At 33.7% G+C, this 24,469-nt stretch overlaps 4 protein-coding genes and 1 non-coding gene across 5 annotated transcripts; 2 read left to right on the top strand and 3 right to left on the bottom strand.

Moving 5' to 3' along the window:
* The first annotated feature begins 2,627 nt into the window (after positions 1-2,627).
* On the top strand, positions 2,628-5,283 carry LOC145623748 (FBD-associated F-box protein At5g22730-like). The gene is made up of 4 exons (XM_081676613.1): positions 2,628-2,684; positions 3,446-4,430; positions 4,516-4,662; positions 4,735-5,283. Exon 2 carries the CDS (start codon positions 3,465-3,467, stop codon positions 4,404-4,406), a length of 942 nt encoding a protein of 313 aa, XP_081532739.1. The 5' UTR covers positions 2,628-2,684; positions 3,446-3,464; the 3' UTR covers positions 4,407-4,430; positions 4,516-4,662; positions 4,735-5,283.
* A 1,693-nt stretch (positions 5,284-6,976) lies between these two features.
* On the bottom strand, positions 6,977-9,615 carry LOC145623750 (ubiquitin-ribosomal protein eL40 fusion protein). Its single transcript, XM_081676615.1, has 5 exons — positions 9,459-9,615; positions 9,258-9,344; positions 9,004-9,106; positions 7,487-7,553; positions 6,977-7,272 (listed from the first exon to the last, which is right to left on the bottom strand). Exons 1-5 carry the CDS (start codon positions 9,559-9,561, stop codon positions 7,246-7,248), a joined length of 387 nt encoding a protein of 128 aa, XP_081532741.1. The 5' UTR covers positions 9,562-9,615; the 3' UTR covers positions 6,977-7,245.
* LOC145625652 (small nucleolar RNA SNORD24) lies at positions 7,802-7,892 on the bottom strand. Its single transcript, XR_014110563.1, has one exon. It is a non-coding gene; the product is annotated as a small nucleolar RNA SNORD24 (small nucleolar RNA).
* A 6,012-nt stretch (positions 9,616-15,627) lies between the features above and the next one.
* On the top strand, positions 15,628-17,801 carry LOC145623746 (small ribosomal subunit protein uS11y). Its single transcript, XM_081676610.1, has 6 exons — positions 15,628-15,770; positions 15,904-16,023; positions 16,120-16,165; positions 16,891-16,976; positions 17,069-17,198; positions 17,513-17,801. The coding sequence occupies exons 1-6, from the start codon at positions 15,768-15,770 to the stop codon at positions 17,578-17,580; spliced, it is 453 nt and encodes a 150-aa protein (XP_081532736.1). The 5' UTR covers positions 15,628-15,767; the 3' UTR covers positions 17,581-17,801.
* Positions 17,802-19,824: 2,023 nt separating this feature from the next.
* Positions 19,825-23,987, bottom strand: LOC145610866 (uncharacterized). Its single transcript, XM_081666138.1, has 5 exons — positions 23,680-23,987; positions 22,451-22,689; positions 21,405-21,517; positions 20,514-20,654; positions 19,825-20,400 (listed from the first exon to the last, which is right to left on the bottom strand). Exons 1-5 carry the CDS (start codon positions 23,942-23,944, stop codon positions 20,148-20,150), a joined length of 1,011 nt encoding a protein of 336 aa, XP_081522264.1. The 5' UTR covers positions 23,945-23,987; the 3' UTR covers positions 19,825-20,147.
* Positions 23,988-24,469: the final 482 nt, after the last annotated feature.

Here is a 24,469-nt window from a genome sequence, read left to right as displayed (position 1 = left end):
TCAGAGTTGGAAGGATAAGAGTTAGGGGAAGGTGGTCTTAAAGGAGTAGACGGAGAAGGTTTTGAAAGAGGAGGTGGAGAGAACGTTGTTGAAGGAGGAGATGAAGAAGGTCTTGATGGTGAATGAGGTGGAGGAGGAACAGTGGGAGAAGGGGGTGATAAGGCTGGATTAGAAGGTTCTTCGGAATGATCATCATCCATTGGAGGAGGCGGCGACAATAAAGGAGGAACAGATGCCTGAGAAGGTACTTGAGGAGGAGGAGGAGAATCAACTATAGGAGGATAGGGAGCAATAAGAGGAGCAATCTGAGGCGGCGAAAGAGGAGGAAGGGCAACAGGAGAAGGGGATGGTGCAATAGGTGGTGGCAAAAGAGGAGGATAGGCTTCAGGAGAAGGCGTAATGAAGGGAGAGTCAATAGAAGGCACGGGTGTAAATGTGTCGTCTATAGGCAAAGGAGGACTCGATGGCTCTATTATTGGAGGATTCGGAAGAGGACTAGGAGGACTCGATGGCTCTATTATTGGAGGATTCGGAAGAGGGCTAGGAGGACTCGATGGCTCTATTATTGGAGGATTCGGAAGAGGACTAGGAGGACTCGGTAGGTCCATTATTGGAGGAGTCGAAAGAGGACTAGGAGGGCTCGAAGATGTAGGGGTGATAGGAGGATCATTGGAAGGTGACGGCTTAGGTGGAGGGTTAGGTTGATCATTAGAAGGTGACGGCTTTGGTGGAGGGTTAGGACGATCTTTGGAAGGTGACGACTTTGGTGGAGGGCTAGGACGATCACCGGAAGTGATAACCACACCGGCTTCAACACTCAACAAGTTGTGTCTCTTACAATCAACATTTTGGCTCGTTGTTACAATCATTAGTACAATAACTAGAGTTAAACCGAGCCTAGACAATGGTGCATACAAGAGCCCCATAGCTAGCTAGCTTATTTGATCTTGTTTTATATGTTTTTTTTTTTAATAAAGATTTATGAAAATCAAAGCCAATTTTGGTTAACTATATAGTAGTGTAAACATGCGTTGACATAATTAACTTACATGCCACATTAAGTAATGGGTTGCCATATCTTTTATACGACATTGACGTGCTTACGTGCTATCATGTAACGGTTCAAATTAACAGATTTAGGAGAAAATTAATCTAGTAGCTTACTGCTTTATAATATAAAATCCATGTTGATCTTAGGCTCATATTCTTCATAGATTCTTAAATCTAATTATCTTTTAGTTATTGTTGCTTTAAATAATTGTTCCAGATCGAAGTATTGGATTGAGTGGTTTTATTGTATATTTTCATGATACTAATTGTTTAGATATATATTTAAATATGCAATTATAGATATTAGTGTTCAAAGCTATATATTTCGTATTAGTTAGCATTTAATAAGTGTTACGAAGTACAATTATTCTAAAACAAAAGAAATATATCGCGCCAATTCTTTTATTCATTCGTATTTGTTTTCATTGGAGAAGCCAGAATATTACAAAGATGAGTTGCTCAGCACTAAAGCCGATTACAACAAGTCAACAAATGATAAATGATTTGGAATATTATTACAAAATCAATGAAACAATCTACTTGATTATCATCCTGGTTGTCAAGTTTGAAAGGAACTAGTGATTGTTATTTTTCTTTTCAATCATTTAAGTAATTCCAATGTCCCCTTACCCCTTAACTAGTTAAAGATTTCAATTTGAAAAAAATATAAACTTTTCTTTGTTTCTTTTTTTCTTTTTTTTTTTTATTAGTCCCTCTATTTCCTTTTATTTTTTACGTTTTTATTTAAAGTATTTTTTTTTAATCTTTGCATTTAGTATTTTTCCTTTTTTTAATTATAAATTTTGGACAAATTTACCCTTATTAGGCAATTTCAATATTCAATTATCTTTATTTTTCCATGTGCTATTGTACCTTTTTGTACAATAGTAATGGTTTTCTAATACTCATTATTATTTCAAAAAAAAAATGGGTGAGTCCAATATATTTGACAATAATAATATAATATCTAACAATAATATTCTAATATCTGGCATTAATAATCTAATTATCTACTATTTTACATTAATAATCTGGGACATTACTCACTCCGTTTTTAAATATTTGCATCGCTAAATATCTGATATTTTTCTTGCATATCACTCCCTTCGTTTTTAAATATTTGCATCACTAATTTAATTTATATGCTATTTATATATTCTCTTTAACTTTTTTTTATTTTACTATTATAATAAAATGTTACTCTATATTACGTAATACCTGTATATCATTGGATTAGGTACAATTACTATTTTCAATTTTTTTTTTTAATTTTTACTACAGTAATAAATAATTAAAAATATTAATAGTCAAAATTATGTTTCGACCAAAATGCTGACTATAGTGATACGAATATTGAAAAGTAATCCGTAGTAAGAATTCTTGGTCAAAATTTTAGTTATTTAACCAAGACTAAACTTGGCGGGAAACAAAGAGTTTGATGATTTATGCAATAAAAAATTGGCGGGAAAAGGAAGAATGAGCAGCAAATTTTTGGCGGGAAAAGGAAAAGAGAGCGGCATATAATTAAAAGCGCGCGTAATTTGAAGGAAGTTAGATCGATGTCTTTGGTTTTCAGTTTTCAATGCCATCTTCACTTAACTCGCCTAATTAAAAGTTCAAATCCAACTAACGTGGTATGTCTTCTCAAAACTCTAACTAACTTTTGTTCAATTTTAACAAGATTGGCTTTTAATTTGTTTAGTATTAATGTGTCTTTTTTTGTGTGCAATTATATTTTTTGCTATCTGTTATGCTTAAGAAATCAAGTATTATATTTTATTTTACGTGCGATTAGCATACTTTATTTGTGTTAGTGTTTAATGAAATCTATCATTTTATAATCTCTCTTGATTTAACAAGTATTTTAAAAATTAAATAAATGTATGCTCAGTAGAGTCGGATCATGTTCTTGGGTCTATATATTTAGTTGTTGGGCCTTACAACAAAACTACAATTATCATGTATTATGTACTACTGGTTTGGGGATTTTATAGTTAACAATTCCATGATTTCATCAAACAATTTTCTAATAACAAATTTGTTTAAATGTACAATTAGCATACTTAATAACTGTGTTAGTGCTTAATGATATTTAATTATTTATCTCTTCCTACTTTCTCTCAATTTTACATGTATGTAGTATTTTCTAATTAAAAACATTTAAATGTATGGTTATGTGCTCAAAAATTGGAATCTGAGTATACATCATGCTCTCAGGTGTATATATATTTTGCTAGACCTTACACAAAATCTACAATAAGTCAATAATAATGCACTGTTGTCAATAATAATAATAATAATAATGCACTATGTACTTTTGCTATTGTTGGGTTTGCTTAAAAATTTGCATGATTTAATCCAACAAATTTCTAATGTCTTTGTCATCTTTGTGAAGAGGACATAATTTGCTCAACATGAAGAGAAAAGGCTTGTTTAAAATGAAGAAAAAAAGCCGGTGTTCGGCCAAGCATGAGAACATAGGGGAGGATAGGATCAGCAGTTTGCCAGATCATGTGTTGGGCAAAATTCTTTCTTTGATTCCAACTAAAGAAGCTATTAGAACTTGCATTTTGTCGTCGAAATGGAAGTATCATTGGACTTTGGTGACTACTCTTGAATTGGTTGATTTTAAAGATGAAAAGCCAGAGAAATTTGATGGGTTTGTTAGTCATGTCTTACAACATTGCAAGTCCATTAACTTGGAAAATTTTCGATTAGCTTGTCGGGAATCAAGAGACTTGTACCTTATTAATGATTGGATTTCTTCGGCAGTGAGTCGAAAGCCTAAACAGCTTATCTTGGAATTGTTTGGTGATACTATCGATTTCAGAGAAATCGTACTTTCTTCATACCCTACTTGCAACATAACCTATAACACGATTGTAATACTCAAGTTGAAGTCATGCTTTGAGATTGAGATACCTGCATCATTGGCCTCTTTTCCATGTCTGAAAATCCTGCAGTTTACGGGCTGGTTTCCTTACGGAAACCATTGCTCTGCATTAGACAGACTGCTGTCTAACAGTCCTGTGTTAGAGGATTTACACCTTGAGGGATATCTTGAATCAGAAACTGAATTTGAGTTTAATTTACGTGTTCCTACTCTGAAGCGGTTGAGGTTAAATCTGAAAACTGATGTATATGGAGTTCATCCACACACTGTCACAATTGATGCCCCGAAGCTGGAAGATTTCGATATAGCAGATGGAACATGTGCACAGTATGTACTGAAGAATGTGGGTTCTTTAGATTTTGTTGATGTTGATTATGAAGCCTCTTGGACCGATGCTCCAGAAGATGATCATATTCGTCGACTACTTGGACTTCTTTTTGGCATTACTAAGACTAAGGAATAATCAATATCTGCTGATTCTTTACTGGTAACTTCTGCAGTCCAAAAAGCATAACTTGTACTTGTATGAAAATAAATTTTTATTTTTAGTGAAATTGTCTGTCTGTCTGTAGAATCTGAAATCATCTGTCAGTCGCCCATGGCCACAATTTTCCCATTTGACGGCGTTGGAGTTGGGGGCAAGTGAGTCCCTTGACTGGACATTATTGCCATATTTTCTCAAAAACGCGCCTAAACTAGAGTCTCTACGGTTGAACAAGGTGAGCCTTTCGACATAGTCTGTAAAGTGGTGAATACAGTCATACAGCTGCTGAGTTTTTGTAATCTAACAGGAATTACTCAATGGAGAAGACTACCCTTGGGATGACTATGATGACCAATTCATGTGGAATCCACCGAAAAATGTTCCTGATTGTCTGAAAAAGACTCTGAAGTATGTTCAGTTCTCATCTTTTGAGGGACGCGAAGATGAGCTCCAACTTGCAGAGTATCTGCTGAGCAATGGTCAAGTGCTGCAGGCTATGGTGATCACAACCGATCCTTATCCTCTAGACGAGATGGAGGAGGAAATACTGATGTTTGATACAGCTTCCGAGACTTGTGAGGTCCATGTTTACGAGAAGGTAAAGAGGAAGTTTTCAGAGAAAGATTTGGATTTGCTAGAAGTATTATTTGATGGAGACTTCCAGCATATTCGTTCTATCTAATAGAACTCTCCTTAGGACAGTGTACGATGATCCGATTTGCTGTGGTTTGTGAATTTCATCAAACAGCAGAACATTAATACGCGGTAATGGTTCCTATGATCTCCTTTTGCATATCCTTCTTTTTCGAATTTGAGTTGTACTTGTATGATATATTATGGCTCAATGCCCTTTAATTTTAAGACAATGACTTAAATTCTTAAAAACTTTAAAGTCTTAAACTCTTTTAAGGTTGTAATAGACAAATAATTCTAAGAGTTGCCTCAAAAACTGCCTAAACTTTTGTTGCCTCCCTTAATATTTCTTCTGAATTCTTGCATATGTTGTTAACTTCTTAATCTCACAGTATAATTTAGCTTAAACCTTGCTCGAGGATCGTTGGATCTTATGCTCACTAATGTCTGAGATTGATTTGCACACTGTCATTTGAACATATTCAAGGGCTGGATATTACGGAGTACGGAGTAGAAAATAGGAAAAGGGTCACTTGTTCAACAAAGTGACACCATTAATGATAAAACTGATCATGATAATTAGGATGAAGGATTTTGTGCACTTTTACATCCCTAACTTTCGTTCAATTTGGGCAAATTTGGGTTTTGTTTTGATTTTATTATGTGCAATTATATTTCTTGCTATTTGCATACTTCCCCGTTGTAGTTTTATGTTTTATCAGTGTTTATTAAGTAAAACCCATCCTTTCGTACTAATAATTTGTTACATGTAATTGTCAAAAACAGACAAATGTATGCCTGAATGTTCAAAAATTGGATTTCAATTGCAGATCATTCTATCAATTGTGTTTATATTTTGTTTGGTTTTACTCTAAAACCCCAACAACAAGAACGATAAGTTTAAGGATAGAACACATAAGGGTTAACAAAAAGTTCATATAAGGGTTAACAAAGTTGAAATTACAACTAAAATAAGTTTTACTAAGTTTAAGATGAAAATCGGGTGAATATAACACATCCTAATCCCAAAATAATTTGGAGTCTCTAACATGAATCATAGTTTGTGTAAAAAAAAAAACATGAATTATCGTAAAGAAATGACATCGTAAAGTGAAGGTGATATATATGAAACTAAAATATATTGCATTCTTTCTGCAGCTTCATCCTCTGGATTTAGTAGCAGGCCTTAAATTTTAGTAGCAGGCCTCAATATCTTTTGTCTCAATGGATATTCTAATTCGTGTTAGGAAGCCAATAACAAAATCCATAATCGATTTTAACGAAATTGTTTATTTTCACATTTTAATTCAAGCTTCTTCTTTTTTCCCCAAATATAATTTGACACTTATATAATTTACCCAAACCTTGCTCGAGAGTTGTCGAATTCGTGCCCACGCATATCTAAAGATTGATTTACACACATTGCCTTAGATTTATATAACAAACTTCTTACCACTTAACCAGAGAATTGAGCACTTCCGAAAGCAGCATTTGTCTAATAATCCAAAAATCGTGTACACTTAACAGTTAGCACTCTAACTCTCTAAGCAACTACTTTGTCATGGACTCTAGTATACAATTACAATCTAACTAGACAGACGATAAAAAGGGAGCTGATTCTCTCTTTACTTCTCTTGTAGGAGAGACCTAGACCGAACCCAAGCGATTAAGTTTCAGGATTTATTAATTTGCACACTATCTAAATCATTTACCTCAATAGGCAACACCAAACAATAGAAAAATTATCATTCATTCAACCAAGTAACACACCCATCTTGAGCCTTTAGAATTTTATGTTATTAGGTCTTCTCGTAACATGATTACTTTAAGTTCAGAGCAATATATAAGCCAGATTTCACATAAAATTGAGAGATGGAACAAAGTCAAATCAAAATTGCTAGAAACTTCCAAAATCATAGATCAAAATGTTACTCAATATATCAGGACTGTTCTATCAATACAACAGATTCAACCATTCTAAAACACGACACACAAACAAAAACTGCATCATCCTACGGCCAACGTGATTAATTGTTTCCAAAGAACAAAATACAGACAACATTAACTTAAGGTACAAACACAATACAGACAATTGACGGGCAACCTTGGTTAGAGTACACCCAGCCAAAACTTTGAAACTCTCATGACGGCCAACTTGAATGATGATACAGCAATCTGCAATAGCTTACTTGATCTTCTTCTTTGGCCTCAGCTGTAGGACATTATAAAAAGCACAATAAGCAATTGGTCCATATCAAAGCTTTCAGTATATATTGGACAATGAGCTCGTACATCAACACAGGCAACCTTTAGTTTACATTTTTTAATTGTACAAGCTTTTCATTATTATTTTTATAAAAGAATTTTAATGTTATTATTATATGAGTTAAGAATGTAGCACAGCACAACAAAAAAATGGTACAGACCTGGTTACTGTGCCCACACTTCTTCTTTCGGCAATTCACAGCCCTGGGATGGAGACGCGCATAGCACCTACAAGAAGTTGAAAATGTGTCAAACAAAGGAGTCTATAATCAAGCAGGCTATGAGACCAGAATATAGAATTGGAGATGGAGAAAAATTGGTTATACCAAATCCATATACATAAAAGCACAAAAATGAAGTAATAATTCAGAAATAATCCAGTACATAGGGGATGAACCTCTTGTTACATGGAATGATGCATCAGATACTGGACTCAAAATATAAATAAAAAGGGTAGCAACAAAAATTCAGGAAGTGGCCTCAGAGATCTTGGTGGAAAATGATCATCACATGGATTCATGATGAATCCAATCAAGAGTAGCAAATATATTCCTTACATCACTGGCCAAAGTTTGTCACATAAACCCTCTTCACTTGATCAAAAAAGATATCTATATCAAGGGAATAATTCGAAACAAAAGTTGATCCGAAGGAAACACAGAAGAAGAGATACACTGTAAGTCTGTAAGGCTTTGAGTGATGAAACAGCCCAATTTGTTATCGTTCTTCAGACTCATAAAAATCAGCCTGATACATCCCAATCCCCATCTCATTAACTTCAAAGTTCAGGATCCAACAAAATCCTTCTACTCGTAACATTTACATACCTATCAATGAGTTACATGCCCGCCCGCCCCATTCATTTTTCTCCCTTTGCACACTCAATGTTGAGGCGTTTTCATTAAGCATAGTGCAAAAAATGTATAAACATTCTAGTCATACTCAACATTGCAACTGCTATACATTCTACCTACTCTAAACTCCAAAGAAAGATAACCATAAATTTGTATTAACCCAATCACCTAGTCCTACTGCACAAATGGGGCATAACACCAAAGGCAACAAGACCAAATCAAGCAACTAACAAAAGCTCAAAGAAAAAAAAAAACTTCACCTTCATAACAAAAGGTAGTAAAAAACACCAGCAGATGCTTCCCCCTCACTCACACATTAATACATACTTTCCACACTCCGCGTACTCAAAAGAGCACATGATACAAGATACAACAACCATTCAATGAAACATCATAAACCCCATTAAACTAGTTTTCCCACAATTATCGCAAAGTTAACTAAAAGGTCAATCCTTTTTCACTTTGCAAACAGGCCGAATACAAAAGCACAGGCAGAACCCACAACCAAGCACACAGAACCAATGCTCAAATACTCAAACAGCACTTCAATTTACAATGAAGCCAACAATAATACAACAAATGTACCAACCATGAAAATCAACTGGCAAATAAAAAGTAAAGTCAGCTGATAAAGTTGAAGAATGGAATATTGATTTGGGGACCTTGTATATCCTCATTAGCACGGTGTAATTGCCGATAAGGTTAAGTTAATGTCCCAATACAATGCAAATTAATCTCACTTAGTCCAGCATTACCACAAATCCACAATAATCACATCCTTAACTACAAGGAAAAACAGCAAATATGAAGGAGAGAAAACATACTTGCGGCAAATCATCTTGTCCTGGTTGAATTTACGGGCCAAAGCCATCAATGAAGGCTCAATAATTCCTCCCCTCAACCTCAAAACCAAGTGAAGTGTTGACTCTGTTAACAAACCCAGAAAATATATCAACAAATAAAATAAACCCAGAAATTTAATCAACAAATTTAACAAACCCAGATAATTAATCAACAAATTAAGCAAACCCACAAAATAAATCAACTAAATAAATCAGAAAACCATCAAAAATTGTACCTTTCTGGATGTTGTAGTCAGCAAGAGTGCGGCCATCTTCAAGCTGCTTACCAGCGAAGATCAAACGCTGCTGGTCTGGAGGAATTCCTGCAAATTTCGAAAACCCCAACAAAAATTAAAATTGAAAAATACATAAAATCATCTGAAATTCAAAATGTATGAAATTGAAGAAAATTAAAATGAAGGGAAATGAAAAGGGACCTTCTTTGTCTTGGATCTTGGCCTTGACATTGTCGATGGTATCACTGCTTTCGACCTCAAGGGTGATGGTCTTACCAGTTAGGGTTTTCACGAAGATCTGCATCTTTCAAGCTTTGTTTCAGACGACGGCATGCCAATATGTGGTTTCATGGCTTCTATTTATAGTTCGGCGTCAATTAGGGTTTTGGAATTAATTACTTTACTACTCGTATCAAGGGAAAGGGACGGTAAAACAACGATACTCCGTAAATTAAAACTATGTTTACTCCACATTAATTTATGTTAGTTGATCAAATTTTTATTTCTATTTTCCTAATGAAAAAAATATATAAACGAAATAATTTTGTATTCGTATTACTAATGAATTTACTCATAATACATTTTCCTATAATATTGACGAATTAATTTTTATAACATTTATCGAGTAACCCGCGTAACATTAACGAAGTAACCCTAATGGCTCACCACAGTCCACAGCCACATATAAGAATTTATGAAAGACATAAAAGATTGAAAATCACATGTAACATGATAAAGCTTGTTTTGAACATAACTTTTATATTTTGAAAGAAAAATTAAGGTACTCATACTTAAATAAGTTGAATAAAGATGGGTTACATTTATCACAAAGTTTTTTTCTTTTATTACTAAAGATAAAGATTTCCAATTGTGAGATTTAAGTTTGAGTATTAAAATACAAAATGAGTTGTTATTTACCTCCAATGGTAATATTATACTCACTTCTGAATTTAGCAATTCATGTGAAGTCTAAAATCCTAATGGTAAGACTCTCTAAAATATACAAAACTTTCAATTTATGGTCCACTAAATCCATTTCTTTTTTTAATATCAAATATTGTAACATTAAATAATAATTAAAAAAAAAAGTAAAACTTAAATAAATTACAAAATATATTAGAATATTGACAAGTGACCCATACTTTTTGTCAAATGAGACTCAAAGTTGAGTATCTAAACTTAGCAACTATCTTTTGGAGCTACTAAGTTTAGATACCAACTTACTGGTATATACATTGTAAAAAATACTCTTTCTCTCCTAAAAATACTCACTTAAGTCTCACTATTGAAGATGATCTAATGACTTAGGGGGCGTTTGGTTAGTGGATTATATGTATGGGGTATGGGTTTAGAATGACCAAAACCCATAGCATATGTTTGGTTGTCAAAAATATGATTTTTAAACTCATACCTCAAACCCATGAGCATAAGGTTTAGAAACCTTGGGGGGATGTGGGTTTGGCTCATTCCATTTCCTTAGGTATCAAATACATGATATTTTATTCCATAATTGAACCAAACACATGGTATTAAGTATCAAGTTACAACCCGATACTGCCTTAACCATAATCCTGATTCCAAAACCTATACCGCTTTGCGAACCAAACGCCTCCTTAAGGAATTCTATGTACTTATCTCAATAATACTTTACCCATTGAATACTCATATTGTTTTTGCAGTGAGCTAGTGACTCACAATTACTTCTTGATGTGTTTAGAGAACATCACAATAGCCCGATTTAAACATGTTAACTAAGAACTCTTAACACTAAATAACTACACTTATCTCATAATATAGTTCATTAAAAAACTACATATTTCAGAACTCTTAGATTAACCTAAGATATCACAAACAATAAATTCTTGAAATGCAGCTTAATTCAAATAATTGCCACTCAACAAATCTCCATAGGCAAAATATAGGTTTGATCCAAATTGCGCCTTCATATATATTATTATACATACAAAACCATTAATAAATTATGACCCCAATATGACAGGTTATATAACAAAGGTCAGGATATTGAGTACAAAGTATCACACCGGATTTACTTTAAAGAGCAATTTCAATAATTATTGATTTGACCATAATTTATTTATTATTCATATGGATGATTGATATATTAATAAAACAAAATTTAAAAAGTTAATTGAGAAAGTGAAGGTCTTCTTATAACGAGCTAAAAATAAACTATTGGGACACAACCTATGAAATATGACATGCTAATGTGGCAATTAATTTACCAATAATGATACTCTGAGTGGCTAAAAATATTGTTTAATTAAATTGTCTTTGATTTTCAAACAAATTTTTGCTCAAATAATAAAAAATCATATCTTACACTAGTTTGAACACACACTTGATAATTTTATAGGAATTTCACGAGTAAAATGTACTTAAATTATCAAACACAATGAATCAACAATTAACCGATAAGAATTCAAAGTAGGGATGAGCGGTTGGGGGTTTAGGGGTTTCAGGGGTAAAGGGGGGATTTATAGGGAATTTTTTTTTTTTTTGGGGGGGGGGGGAGAGGATGTGGTTTGAGAGGGAGGGGAGGGGCGAGGGGTTTGGGGGGGGGGGGGAGGAGTTGGTGGGGTGGCTGGGTTATTTGGTGGTGGGGGTAAGGCAAGAGGTTGGTGAACTGGTGGTGGTATGGCGGTGCAGTGTTTGCTAATAAGGAAAAGGAATTAGAATCCCTAGAAGGGTAAGAATTAATAAATCAACTTGGAACACTTTGGGTTAATGAGGAGGGTAAAGGAAATGTGAACAAAGGGCTAACAAACAACACTAAAGGGAATAATGACATTTGATTCCTTACCATTTGCTGAATACTTTCAACAAAATGACTCCTAATAGTTTGCAAAATATCACTTTTTCTTTTTTCATGAGTTAAATACACAATTAATGTTAATCGAGGGAGAGAACACGACTAGAGATGGATTTGTAATAACTTCCTTTTGACTTTGAATTAGAGGTCCGTCAACCCACTTTTTATTTTCTACTTATAACGTTGTTTGTAAATGTGGTAATTAATAGCGTCTCCTTTGGACAAATTACAAAACTTAGATCGTAATATCTCAAAAAATTGTTACTTATCAAAATGAACATTTCTAATAGTTCACAAGTAAATAAATCAAACTTTTTATTCATATTTTTGTATACCTAAACTCATTACACATTTACACATAACTGGAACAAAATCATTTTCACTTTGAAAAGTAAATAAAATTTCATTTTTTAAAATAATTCAATTTAATAAAGTTCATTCAAAGACACAACACATAAACTCAATGGTAAATTAGAAACATATTCTCATTCAACACTCATAACAATCTAGTTAATAAAGACAAATTTTCAAAAGAGAACCACAAGCAAAAACCCATGTTTACCAAGGAAAACTTTGTTAAATTACTCGCCATGTTTATAACTTAGTGTACTGCTATAATCAACTTATATTTTTATACACTGTTATTTTTTATTTATTTATTTTTTTTTTTTTTTTTAAATATATTTTACTAAACTCAGAAATTTAAACAAATAAAACTCGTTGCTTACACCATGCAACTCCTTTTAAACAAGGATTACCACAAATGAATCTTATGTAATTATTGATACAGTTACAAAAATTGGACAATCTAAAATAAATTCACTACTTATAACTTTTATAAAACCTTTATATTGTAAATAAGGATAGTAGAATAATCTCAACCTTCATTATTGATTTTCAAAAGTCATCAACTAACATGAGTTTCTTGATTAATTAACCTCCATGAACCTCAATAACAATGACATAATAATAACAATTGACAACCCATTCCAACAAAACTAAAAACTAAAAACAAATTTAATTAAATTCCCCTTAATAAAAGAAACATTTGCTATAATTTTGAAATATTAATTACAAAACAATTTAAGATTCGTTTAGCATTGCTGTGGTTTTCTCTTTTTTGGTTTTTTGTTTTCTAAAAGTATATGATATGAGTCTCATAATGAATCAAAAATTATATAAATTTATTAAAATTATGATAATTTATTAAAATTATGAAAATTATGAAAACTGACAACATAAAAGTGAAAACACTTTTTTTCTTGTTTCCTATTTTTGGTTTTTAAAAAAAAAACAGGAAACTGTTTTTGGTTTTAAAAAAAAAAGAAACTGAAAACCAAAACTGATGCCAAACAAGCCCTTAACTAACAATTTTTAAGCAAAACAAGTTCGACCAATTGACCATATTGGTATAAAAGTTAACACCCTTATGGCAGATTGGTATAAAAGTTATTGCCGGCGACATATTGGTATAAAAATTAACATGTGGTGACATATTGGTATATAAGTCAACAAATTGCGACATTTACCCCTATTTTCTCGTCGGAGGATATGCGTATGATACACGTGCTTAATTTTAGTGCTAATAACTTTTATTTGACATTTTGTTTTTTGTACTTTTCTCTACGTTTTATATTAATTTAAAAAAATTATGAAGTAAAAATCCAAAAAAAAAAAAAAAGTTGAAAGCCCAAAAGTGATGAGAAAGAAGCTAGGGGAAAACGAATAGGAAAGCTTGAGCAAAGGGATATAAGCTTGAATGTATTGAGGGCGTTGGAGTCGTTGGTCATTGAAGCATCACAAGGTTAGATTCTTCTTCTTTTTTTTTAAAAAAAAAAAACACTCATATATATATTTTTTCTTATTATATTGTTGATTTACAAAGTTGTGGGTATAATACAAATGAAGTAATAATGAAAGTTAGCGTCTACTATTAATTGGTTTTGAAATTAAATAACTAATATTGAGATTTTGTCTATTGTTTATTAGTTCTTTGGGGTTTTATCGTTTGATTGATTTATCAAAGTTATTTTATTGGAAGGGAAGAGGGAAAAATTATTTATTTGGTGCTGAATAAGTATATTATGATAATAAATAAGATTGCAAAAGTAATTAAAACAAAATTTTGAAGTATACAACACACTCTTTCATCCGAAGAAAAAATAGGGGTAAATGTCACAACTTGTTAATTTATATACCAATATGTCGCCACATGTTAATTTTTATACCAATACTAGTATTGTGCCCCGTGCGATGCCCGGGTTGTTTATTGAATTTTAAGATAAATTTAAATCTATTTATTAAATTTTAAAATATATCATTGATACAAAATTACATGCATTGTTTTGTTTTGTTTTTGTTTTTTTTTTTTTTTTTTTTTTTTTTTGTGTGTGTGATGATTTGCTATCTAGCAGACATGTAATGACTAATAACAATGTTGGTGGAAATGTTTGATTTAATACATTTAAAAAAATAAAAAATTAGCAAAAAAATAAAATAAAATTAAATAAATGTTCAAAGCTCGTTGGATTGAACCGAAACCCAAAACTTTGAGAAAGGGTTGAACATTTCTTGACTCGTAACCTGAAGTGACCTAATTCAAGATGGCTCATGACCGGACCCTGATTGACAAGCCTACACAGTAATAAAATTCTATTAGATTGTGAAGTATATTATTTTAACCGATTAGTATATGTAAATTGATGATTTACGCCTTAAATTACTCCCTTCGCTCCAAAAAATATTATGATATAAAAAATAAATTTATATGATAATTTTTTAGAATTATAATATAATAATTTTTTTGAATAAAATTGTAATTCAATTTGTACATATGAAACATTAGTATTTTATAGAAAATAAAACTCTAAACTAACAATTTTATCTTATAAAGTTTATTTATATCTATCCAACATGGCGCAACACTTGACGAAAAGTTAGAACGCCAAGTGTCGCTGTCTCGTGACCTGACTAAAAGTTTAGCTTTATATATTAGTTATATGATATGATGTCGCCGGCAATAATTTATATACCAATATGTCATAAGGGTGTTAACTTATATACCAATATGGTCAATTGGCCAAACAAGTTCAATTCTAGCCTTCAACCCGTCCCCAAACTTGCCTCAACAATGCACACACTAGAAGAGTAAATGGTGCCTTAAAAACCAATTGACTTGACGTGTCCCAAATCAAATTCGACCCAACACGATTGAACCAGTCAAACTCAATTCAAACCATATGTCCGGCCGACTCGATTCGAAACCGATCAAACTGTCAATAAATAATTGATATAGATTTTGGCTCGCATGACCTAATAATTCAGCGTAACTCAAGTTTAAAATAGATCTGACCCGACCTGATCTGACCTCATTGAATCAACCTGATCTACCCATATGCAATTTTGCCCGACTTGGAGACTACATTGACCGGATCCGGACCACACGACTTAAGAAACGAAATGCGCAGGCCATAAAAAAAGCAAGCCCAAAACGAAATGATGAAGCCCAATAAATTAAAAGAGGGCAATAAAAATGAACCCAATAAACACAAAACCCTAGCTATTTAAGATTTGCCATCGACCTCCTCCTCTACTTCAGTCTTCTTCTCTCTCACAACTTCACCTCATTTCCGCGAAAACCCTAATTTCCTCTCTTTCTCTCTCTTCCGTCTTCTGCAACCATGGTAAGCTTCTCCTTCTTCTTCCTCTCTTCTCCAATTTCTGTAAATTTATGTTCTTGTTGTTTTTCCGAATTCGAAGATCTGATTGTTTGATTTTTATTTCTGTTTTTTGCGATGATAATGGTGGTGATTTTAGTCGAAGAGAAAGACCAAAGAGCCTAAGGTTGAGACCGTCACTCTTGGCCCTGCTGTTAGAGAGGGAGAGCATGTTTTTGGTGTTGCTCACATTTTCGCCTCTTTCAATGATACCTTCATTGTAAGTTTGTAATTTCGCTGTTTTTTTTGGGTTTAATTTGATTTTTTTTTTCGGATTGGGTTATTTATTGATTTTGATTTTCTGTTGAAATTGCAGCACGTCACTGATTTGTCTGGCAGAGAAACCCTTGTTCGTATTACAGGTAAAATATTTGATTTTTTCAGGGTTTTGTTAGTCAGTGTTTGTTGAACTTTGTTTAAGGGTTATGATTTTTTGGTGCTCAATTTGCATTTGAATGATTTGTATTGATGATTCTAATTTATGCTTTGTTCTTCCTTTTTATTGGAGTATGATCAATTGTTATATGTATGAAATGCATCATGTTTTGATTTTTGAGAACCTGATTTGTAGATAGTGTAAATGTACCTGTCAAAGAATCCCTTTTTAACTTGCTCAGAGTATATTGTGTAAGCAAAGTTTTATCTTTTATGTGGCAATTTTAGAAGTAATGAAATATGAGGTTATTGCTACCTGATTTGATATAAAATTATGATAAGCTTAGTTTAGGGTAAATGTAATCTCCTTTTAATCTTTTATTTGTAGCATCATCTGATGGTAGATGTCGTTACATGATTTGTGTCTCTATAATCTACAAGTTAAACTCAATTTCTTGCAACAACAGAACATTGTTTTGTAGTTTGTCTTAGACTTTCCTGATATTTGAACAAGAATTGTTTGACCCTTAGACTTAGTGTTACGCCGATACCCTTTGTAAGATAGTCTACTATTTGGACTTACATGAGATGGTTTGCCAGTTAAAATATTCATGTCAAGTACTGAGTTTGTTTGCGTCCTTTAATTGCCATTCTTTTCTAATGTTTTCTGTTGGTTTTGCTTTAAATTGATTGTGTGCTCTGGATGATCCAGGTGGAATGAAGGTCAAGGCTGACAGAGATGAATCTTCTCCATATGCTGCTATGCTTGCAGCCCAAGATGTTTCACAACGATGCAAGGTAATATTAATGTAATATTGATGACAAGACAGGACAATGAACTTCCCATTTGAATGTTTGTTTATGTCTTGATTTTGTGCTCTGAATTACAGGAACTTGGCATCACTGCTCTCCACATTAAGCTCCGTGCTACTGGAGGAAACAAGACCAAGACTCCTGGACCTGGTGCTCAGTCTGCCCTCAGAGCTCTTGCCCGTTCAGGCATGAAAATTGGACGTATTGGTATGGTTCTTACACCTGTTTTTTTTGTTGTTTTTATAGTTTAACACATCTATTGTACTCTTAATTTTATATCTGGATAAAATCTTAGGGGATTATAGAATGGTTGAGCATAATTGCGCTATAATTTCCTGAAGTAGTTATTACGTAGTATTTTCTACAATCTCGCAGCCTAAGATATTGAATTTCTAGTTGCTTTGTGAGATCTTTTAGCCCTTAATCATGTGTTTTTGCTTGTGATTCTCTTTTGTGAGTTAAAACCTCCTTTTTTTTTTTATTTTACGACCCTTGTACTGATGCACTTTTCTGCATTACAGAGGATGTGACTCCCATCCCAACAGACAGTACCCGCAGAAAGGGAGGAAGAAGGGGAAGGAGGCTGTGAATTATCGTGTTCTCCAACACTGGTCATATGGTCTTTATTACTATGGCTTTGTTAGTCTAGTTACTGTTGAAGCCTTTGGTTTTCATTTTTGAAGTCGAACTTCTTGTAGTTTGAGATTGCATTAAGCATTATTATGGAGTTTTGTTTAAGAGATGAAATTTTGATGGTGGTTGAATACATAACTTTATAGTTATTGGATCATATGATAGTGTGTTGCTACACTCTGTTGTCATTGGTTCTTTAGCATATTGACTTGATTTAACTGATTATCTTTTTATTTTGTACTTGACTCCTGCTTCCTGTCCAAACTTCCAAAGCTAGTTTGCCATTACACACGTAACACGTTTAGTAAGCTTCATAATTAATCTTGCTTATTACAGTTGGATTTGTTTGGTTGCTCATCAAAAGTTCTTGCAAGGGAAGGGCTATTTAGGCCTTCAAAGTTTATATCATATTGTGGTATTTGCTAGGTATCTGAAAGGGAGTTAAATGACCCAAAGTGTTTTGGACTAGGAACTATGTTTAACTGTGTTGTAGCAAATAGCAATGTGATTCTCAAAACAGTAAATGATAAAATTGGTTATGTTTAAGGTGGAAGAACCGAACAGCAAAAAACCATGTCCTATCTTCAAGGATGAAGAAGGTGTGCACTCTTCGCTCGTGTGCACTCTTTGCATCTCATTGATTCATTCCCTAGTCTCTAGGTGTTTGTTGATAATGTACTACAACTATGTCACCCTAATAATTGGTTGATTGACTGCATTGACCGCGTGTAGTTGTTATCACATACTACTTGAATCCTTACATCCTCGTTAGTGTTTCGTGAACTCAGAGGTCTTGTAAAGGTCCCTTTGATAAATTAGCGACTAATGTTCAACCTAAAGAAATACACGATATGGATGTCATGTACAGAGTATGAAATATATACCTCAAGAGTACGAAAAGAAATACAAGTAATTGTAAAGGTCATCAAAACTTTGTAGTGCATGTATAATACACAAATGCATGATATACCTTCAACAAAAATCTGTATTTACGCTTTTTGCACAACACAAGATCCTATCCGATACTTAACAAACATATAAGAACTTCCTAAATTTTATGGAGCTGAAAAATTTCCAATATTTTCAAGCTAAATCTTAGATCACATCTAGTCGAAATGATTTTAACCTAACATCCTTTTTGAGAAAAAGTCTCTAATCTTACCAATTAGATCACCAATTTTATACCTACAGCATGTCAATTTGGGTAGATAAATGCTACTAAACAGAATTCAAATTGACTCATCAACACCAAATACACATAACTAATTCTAGAAAATTTTCTGCAAGTTCTGAAGTACGCTGAGTATAAAACAATGATGATGAAAATTAACATGTTTTCATTTCTACTTTGTTTCACATTGTTTTATCAAGTATTATCCGATAATCTTATTGATCAGCAGGATGTCAACTCAAACTCAAAGGTAACATATACTTTGTAATTATTCAGTAGGCGTTGTTAAATGAGTTAGCAGCGTACTAGGGAGTATAACAAAAGTTTTTGAAGTTACTTGTAGTTTTGTATATTCAATCTTACTGTAATATTGGACTTGATACACAGGAAGCTTATCCCTTGAAGTTGAATTCAGTGAATCCGAATCTTGAAATGACCTCAAGTCCAGAATCAGCTTCAGGATGGCTTCATCGCAGTCTCAGTGAGAAGCAACGTTACCTACATGGTCGTCGCCATCATGTCTACCATGAAGAAGATAAGGCTTCGGAGTATTACCCAATGAAGGCAAATTTTTATCGTCACCACCACCATCGCCGTCATCATCATCATCATCACCACCATAAGAGGGGTCATAACCATCTCCATATCCCCAATGCTCAAATTTCAACAGAGACACTTGTAAAAGCTCGAGGTCCTTATGAAGATCACCACAATAGACTTCACTATCATGTCTTGGACCCGATGGAGGCTGCTCAATTTCCAATACAGTTTGCAGTAGCAACTCCCCGTCCCGATGAAAGTCATCATCATGGTCATCATGGAGATCATCTATATCACCATCATCACCACCACCACCATCATCAACATATAAATCCTCACCAGAAACATTATTCCTAATCCCCACCGAGGCTCCTCAATCGAACTAATAACAATCATCAATACTGTTGTACCATATTTAAAGGACGTAAACAGAAACAATGTACCTCAAGCATTGCCCGGCAATATATGCATTCATCAATTCTGTACCCATCATCAGAAAAGTATATTGATTAATGAAATGAATGTCGAATTTGTTTGCTTAAATGCTAGAAATTTCTCTAAACCAGTCAATTTTACAATGCACAGCGTAGAACCCACTACACAGCAATTAATTAAATACAAGTATTATTGTTGACAAATCAACGAAAAGCTTCATTACACACGACAACTGATAGTTATGTAATTATTTTGTATCATGCACACCTTTGCAGTTATTTGGAAAAGACTGGATGGCAGAAATAATTTAAACCAGAATATCTACCGATACATTATTGTAGAAGACACCAAGAACTTTCTTTATCCTCCATATAGCCTTATTTCAGCGAAGCAATCCTGGGAGCAACAATCTCCAAGAGTCCCTTTGGATTATCTACATGAACCCAATGCCCAGCTTTAGGAAGAACATGAAGAGAAAATTTCCCCTCAGATACATCTCGTTCCTTCCTGGTAAGAGATTCAAGCCTCTGTATAACATATGTATCCCATCTATCACTGTTCTCAGCTTGTACAATTGAAATTTCCATTCCTCTCGGAGGGTTCTCTAGGAGAGGCCAGTAGTCCTTCTCCCTGATATTTAGTAAGAGCCACAATCGTGCACAAGGTCAATGAGAAGAGAAACTAAGCATATACAAATGCAGACAATATGGGCAAGGGTGAAAATAGAATAAAATGAAGCAGACCTGTAAGAATTGAACATTTGAAATGCACCTTCGAGGTTGAATGCCCATGTCTCATGGTCATTAGATTTCTTTAGGTTTGTGCCAAGCCACTCCGACAATGACTTTGAAAACCCCAGCTTTATCATGTGTTCTACAAGCCATCTGCAGAAGATCATAACACAATCCCATGATGGTTATATAAGAAAAATAAATAAATTTTCAAGCACAATGAGCAAAATAAGTGGTTCAATGTAAATAAGCGATGGATCAATTTCTAGACACGACAATACCTAAGCAGGATCTCTTGTTTCAGCCAACCAGTAGGCCTCTTTACTGAGCTGATATTGGGTACTACAACTCCTTGTGCACCATATATCAGCTCCAAGCCTTATTACTAAATTGCTTAAGGCATCCCTTTGTGGAAAATATAATTTGCATTCTAATTGGGAGAATAGGGAGCAGAGAAAAAATATGAATAGGTTTCTCACTTTATCAATATGAATGACTTGATTGTTCTAAAAGCTAAAAAACTGAGTCAGATGTTTGGTTAGTAGACTTAGTACAACAAAGTTAGCAGGATAATTTCTGGGATACAATGTCAACCCCTCAGCTCTTACTTTGGCAGCACGGCACTCACCATGTTTGTTGGCCTTAAAAAATTCAATAGCCACCAAACAAGTTTAGGAATCAAGATGAACAATTGAAGTCTAATGATAATAAAAGAGGAAAGCTCATTTGTTTTTTCTGCAAGTGATGTATTTTTGTGTGATGATATCATGATATAACGATAATTATCTTACAACAAAGCGAACATAATTAAGAGGGTTAACTAGCCAAGGACATGAGCTATTTCGCATTAATAAAAAGTTTAAAAATAAAAGATCCTGACAAGAAAGATTCAAGTGTCCTCACTTTCTAGAAGGGATTTGTGAAGGAAGACTTTGCAAGGTCTCCAATACTTTCTCTACTTCTCCACTACTGTCTTCAGGATTCACAACTCCGGGCACCGAATCCAGTACCCATAACTGTTCTGCATCATGTAAATAGAAGCTAAAGCAACATACATTCATAAAGCTGAAAAGTAAAGAGCAGGCCAGAAACGTGCAAGCTAATATGACGATCAAAAGATACCCAATCATCATAATGAAATACAATCAGAAGGTAAATGTATCACAGAATGATCTAATATTTAAGTCTACGTCAGTATAGCATACAAGACAAAAGTCATGATGACACAGAAGTAAAAATCAAATTTATTCAGGAGCACAATATCATGGCCTATGAAAATACTTCCTCTACCCCTATTTGTTTACCCCATTTGACTTTTCAAGATCTTCAAGACATGTCTTAAAATGTAAATATCTCCAACTCCGTTAATGCAAAAAGTTATAAAAATGAGATATTATAATCTACATTAAGAACAATCCAACAAGATCCCACATAAAAATATATTTTTTATATTGATGATTTGAGGTCAAAGTAATAGAGAAGTTGACTCACAATGTTGCAATGGGACAAAAACAAATAGGGACACATAGAGTACCATCTATCACATGTGACGCAGCAAAATTGAAATCTATTAAGTCAACAAGAATGATTAAAAGACTTAAAACTGCAATAGTCAATGTCACAATCAGCTGACAGGTGAACGGCTGCTGATGATGTTCATCACTTTTACCCAGCAATATTCACACAACAAAATAATACAGTATTTTGTATCGCAGCAAACATTGTTCAAACTTCAAAGCTTATGCTACAAAGTATTTAGAATAAGTTGTACTATAGAAGCAAGGGGTGCATAAAAAATTAATGCACAATGCATATATAATCTCACAAACTGATGACAATTAGACCATCCTAGGTTTATTATTACAAACTAAGAAGCAATTGCTTCGGTTATAAAATCCAAGAACTCCTCCTAGTGATTCATTAATTAAATGGCGGTAACAAATTCATACCTGTTTTGGCAATGTTATGGAATCACCATAATCTCCACTAGACCCACCCTGAGCAAACTGCAATGCAACCTTGCCACCCAAGGAATGCCCTATTACAATATCAGGCCAATCCCAACCTTGAGATTTCACTAGATTAGCCAAATCGGCAGCAGCATTGTCCAGGTCATGTGGTGGGCGAAGAGCTTGCACCGCAGCTGAATTCCCATGATTCCTTAAGTCAACAAGCACCAATCTCCATTCTACAAAATGATAAAGCTAAGATCATACAATTCTCCACTTCATTGCAATAAGTTGTATAGAGAATGAACAAGAATTAGGACTTATGGACCATAGGGTTTGTTGCACATCATTGCTTCACTACGTACATATATTCCTTCTTTTTCACGAATGACCTTACAACTTACAAAAATTTGTCTAGAACTCTAGACTCAAGATCAGAGTTCGGAAATAGTATATCTTTTGTTTCAGAAATGAAAAGTAAGGCCCTACATTAATGGAAAAAAAAAAAAAATCAGAAGATCCAATACAACCAAGCCAGAGATCCACACAGGGCCTCAGTCTCACCAATCCTCATCACAGAAACCAGACACTGCCTATCTAGCGAGCCTAGTATTGCTAAATCGTTGGTTGAGATTGAGTGCCGGGGGAAGGCAATACACTACCTACATTGTTAAATTAGCCCAAAAGTGTGCTACTAAAAGTCTAAGACATACCAAATAATGTAGTTTTTTTCCCTCACGATTGCAGTTTGCTAAGGGATAAACGAATCATGTAACACCAAGCAAGCCGGTGACCGATAAGCCAACAACGCCATAGGAAGGGGTATGACAATGACTCACAAATCTGAGCCATGATTTGCACCCTAAGTACCAATCAATAATCTTCAATGTTACTCTATCAATATCAATCAGCCTTTTCAGTTATGAAAAATGTCATCCTTATATGCACTATTCAGTATTCACCACCATATAACAACAATTATCATCATACCATCCCTCTAAATGAAAATTGAGCGTCTGTTATAATTCAAAAAGCTACACATACAATCATCTAATTCAGCTCTTGATAAAAATTGGCTTAAAATGGCTCAACAAAATCATCAAAAAATTACCAACTATGAAATTATCCAAACAAAACTAGAAAAATACAGATTATAGGGTACAAAATTGCAACTTTTCTCTATTAAACAAAATTAACTAAAAAATTGCAAAAAATTCAAAGAAATTTACCAGAGGAGGAATTAGTGGAGAGATAAGAAGAAAGATTGCGAGCAAATGATCGCCAATTTCTTGCGGAACCCAAAAGGCCGTGAAGAATGAAAGCAGTACAATCAGACGGCTTATCAATTGCATCCGAAGATCTTACTTCTTCAAATGCTAGGGTTTCCAACAATCTCCTACTATTGCATGATTTTAGCCCTAAATTGAACCCTAGAATGTTGGTTTGAGTTACCGACTGAGTTAATCCGAGTTTGTTTCGAATCGTTCTCGCCATTTTTTCTCTCTCTCTCTCTCTTCGAAGCTCCAAGCAATACTAGTTTCAAAGTGGGGTTAGTTAAAAAAAAAAAAACCGGCCTAGTCGGAGTTGTGTTTTCTTCGGCAATTTCAGTTCAGATCCATTCAGTTCAGCTTCAATTAGTTCAGTTCAGTTCAGCTTCAATTAGTTCAGTTCAGTTCAGCTTCAATTATTTCAGTTCAGTTCAGCTTCAATTATTTCAGTTCAGTTCGGCTTCAATCAATTCAGTTTCTAATTTCTTTCTCCTGTAAACAATTTTTTTAGTTTAGTTCAGTTAAGCTCCAATCAGTTTAGCTCAATTTAGTTCAACTCAATTCAGTTTAGTAAATCAGAACATGCCCTAATTGATCTTATTAGAGAAAAAAATTAAACTTTTTTATATTGATAGGGTTAAAAGTGTAGTATTTTCGGTAAAAATGGATGAAGTTGCTAACAATAGTAGGCAGTAGCAATCTGTACCGGTTTAAACTAATTAAAAAATCCAGTAATATTGCCTCCAAGTAA

The sequence above is a fragment of the Chenopodium album genome, chromosome 3 (genome assembly GCF_948465745.1).
Source record: "Chenopodium album chromosome 3, dcCheAlbu1.1, whole genome shotgun sequence".
NCBI lineage: Eukaryota > Viridiplantae > Streptophyta > Magnoliopsida > Caryophyllales > Amaranthaceae > Chenopodium > Chenopodium album.
This window is presented reverse-complemented; position numbering and strand designations above follow the sequence as displayed.

Excerpts from the sequence above, each read along its gene's own strand:
- LOC145623748 (XM_081676613.1), top strand. The coding sequence starts at position 3,465 with ATGAAGAGAAAAGGCTTGTTTAAAATGAAGAAAAAAAGCCGGTGTTCG.
- LOC145623750 (XM_081676615.1), bottom strand. The coding sequence starts at position 9,561 with ATGCAGATCTTCGTGAAAACCCTAACTGGTAAGACCATCACCCTTGAG. Across the intron at positions 9,107-9,257 it reads TGACTACAACATCCAGAAAG|AGTCAACACTTCACTTGGTT; the intron begins GTACAATTTTTG and ends GTTTGTTAACAG. Across the intron at positions 7,273-7,486 it reads AGTGTGGGCACAGTAACCAG|CTGAGGCCAAAGAAGAAGAT; the intron begins GTCTGTACCATT and ends AATGTCCTACAG.
- LOC145623746 (XM_081676610.1), top strand. Across the intron at positions 16,977-17,068 it reads ATGTTTCACAACGATGCAAG|GAACTTGGCATCACTGCTCT; the intron begins GTAATATTAATG and ends TCTGAATTACAG. Across the intron at positions 17,199-17,512 it reads CATGAAAATTGGACGTATTG|AGGATGTGACTCCCATCCCA; the intron begins GTATGGTTCTTA and ends TCTGCATTACAG.
- LOC145610866 (XM_081666138.1), bottom strand. The coding sequence starts at position 23,944 with ATGGCGAGAACGATTCGAAACAAACTCGGATTAACTCAGTCGGTAACT. Across the intron at positions 21,518-22,450 it reads CCATAACATTGCCAAAACAG|TTATGGGTACTGGATTCGGT; the intron begins GTATGAATTTGT and ends GATGCAGAACAG. Across the intron at positions 20,655-21,404 it reads TCACAAATCCCTTCTAGAAA|ATGGCTTGTAGAACACATGA; the intron begins GTGAGGACACTT and ends GATCTTCTGCAG.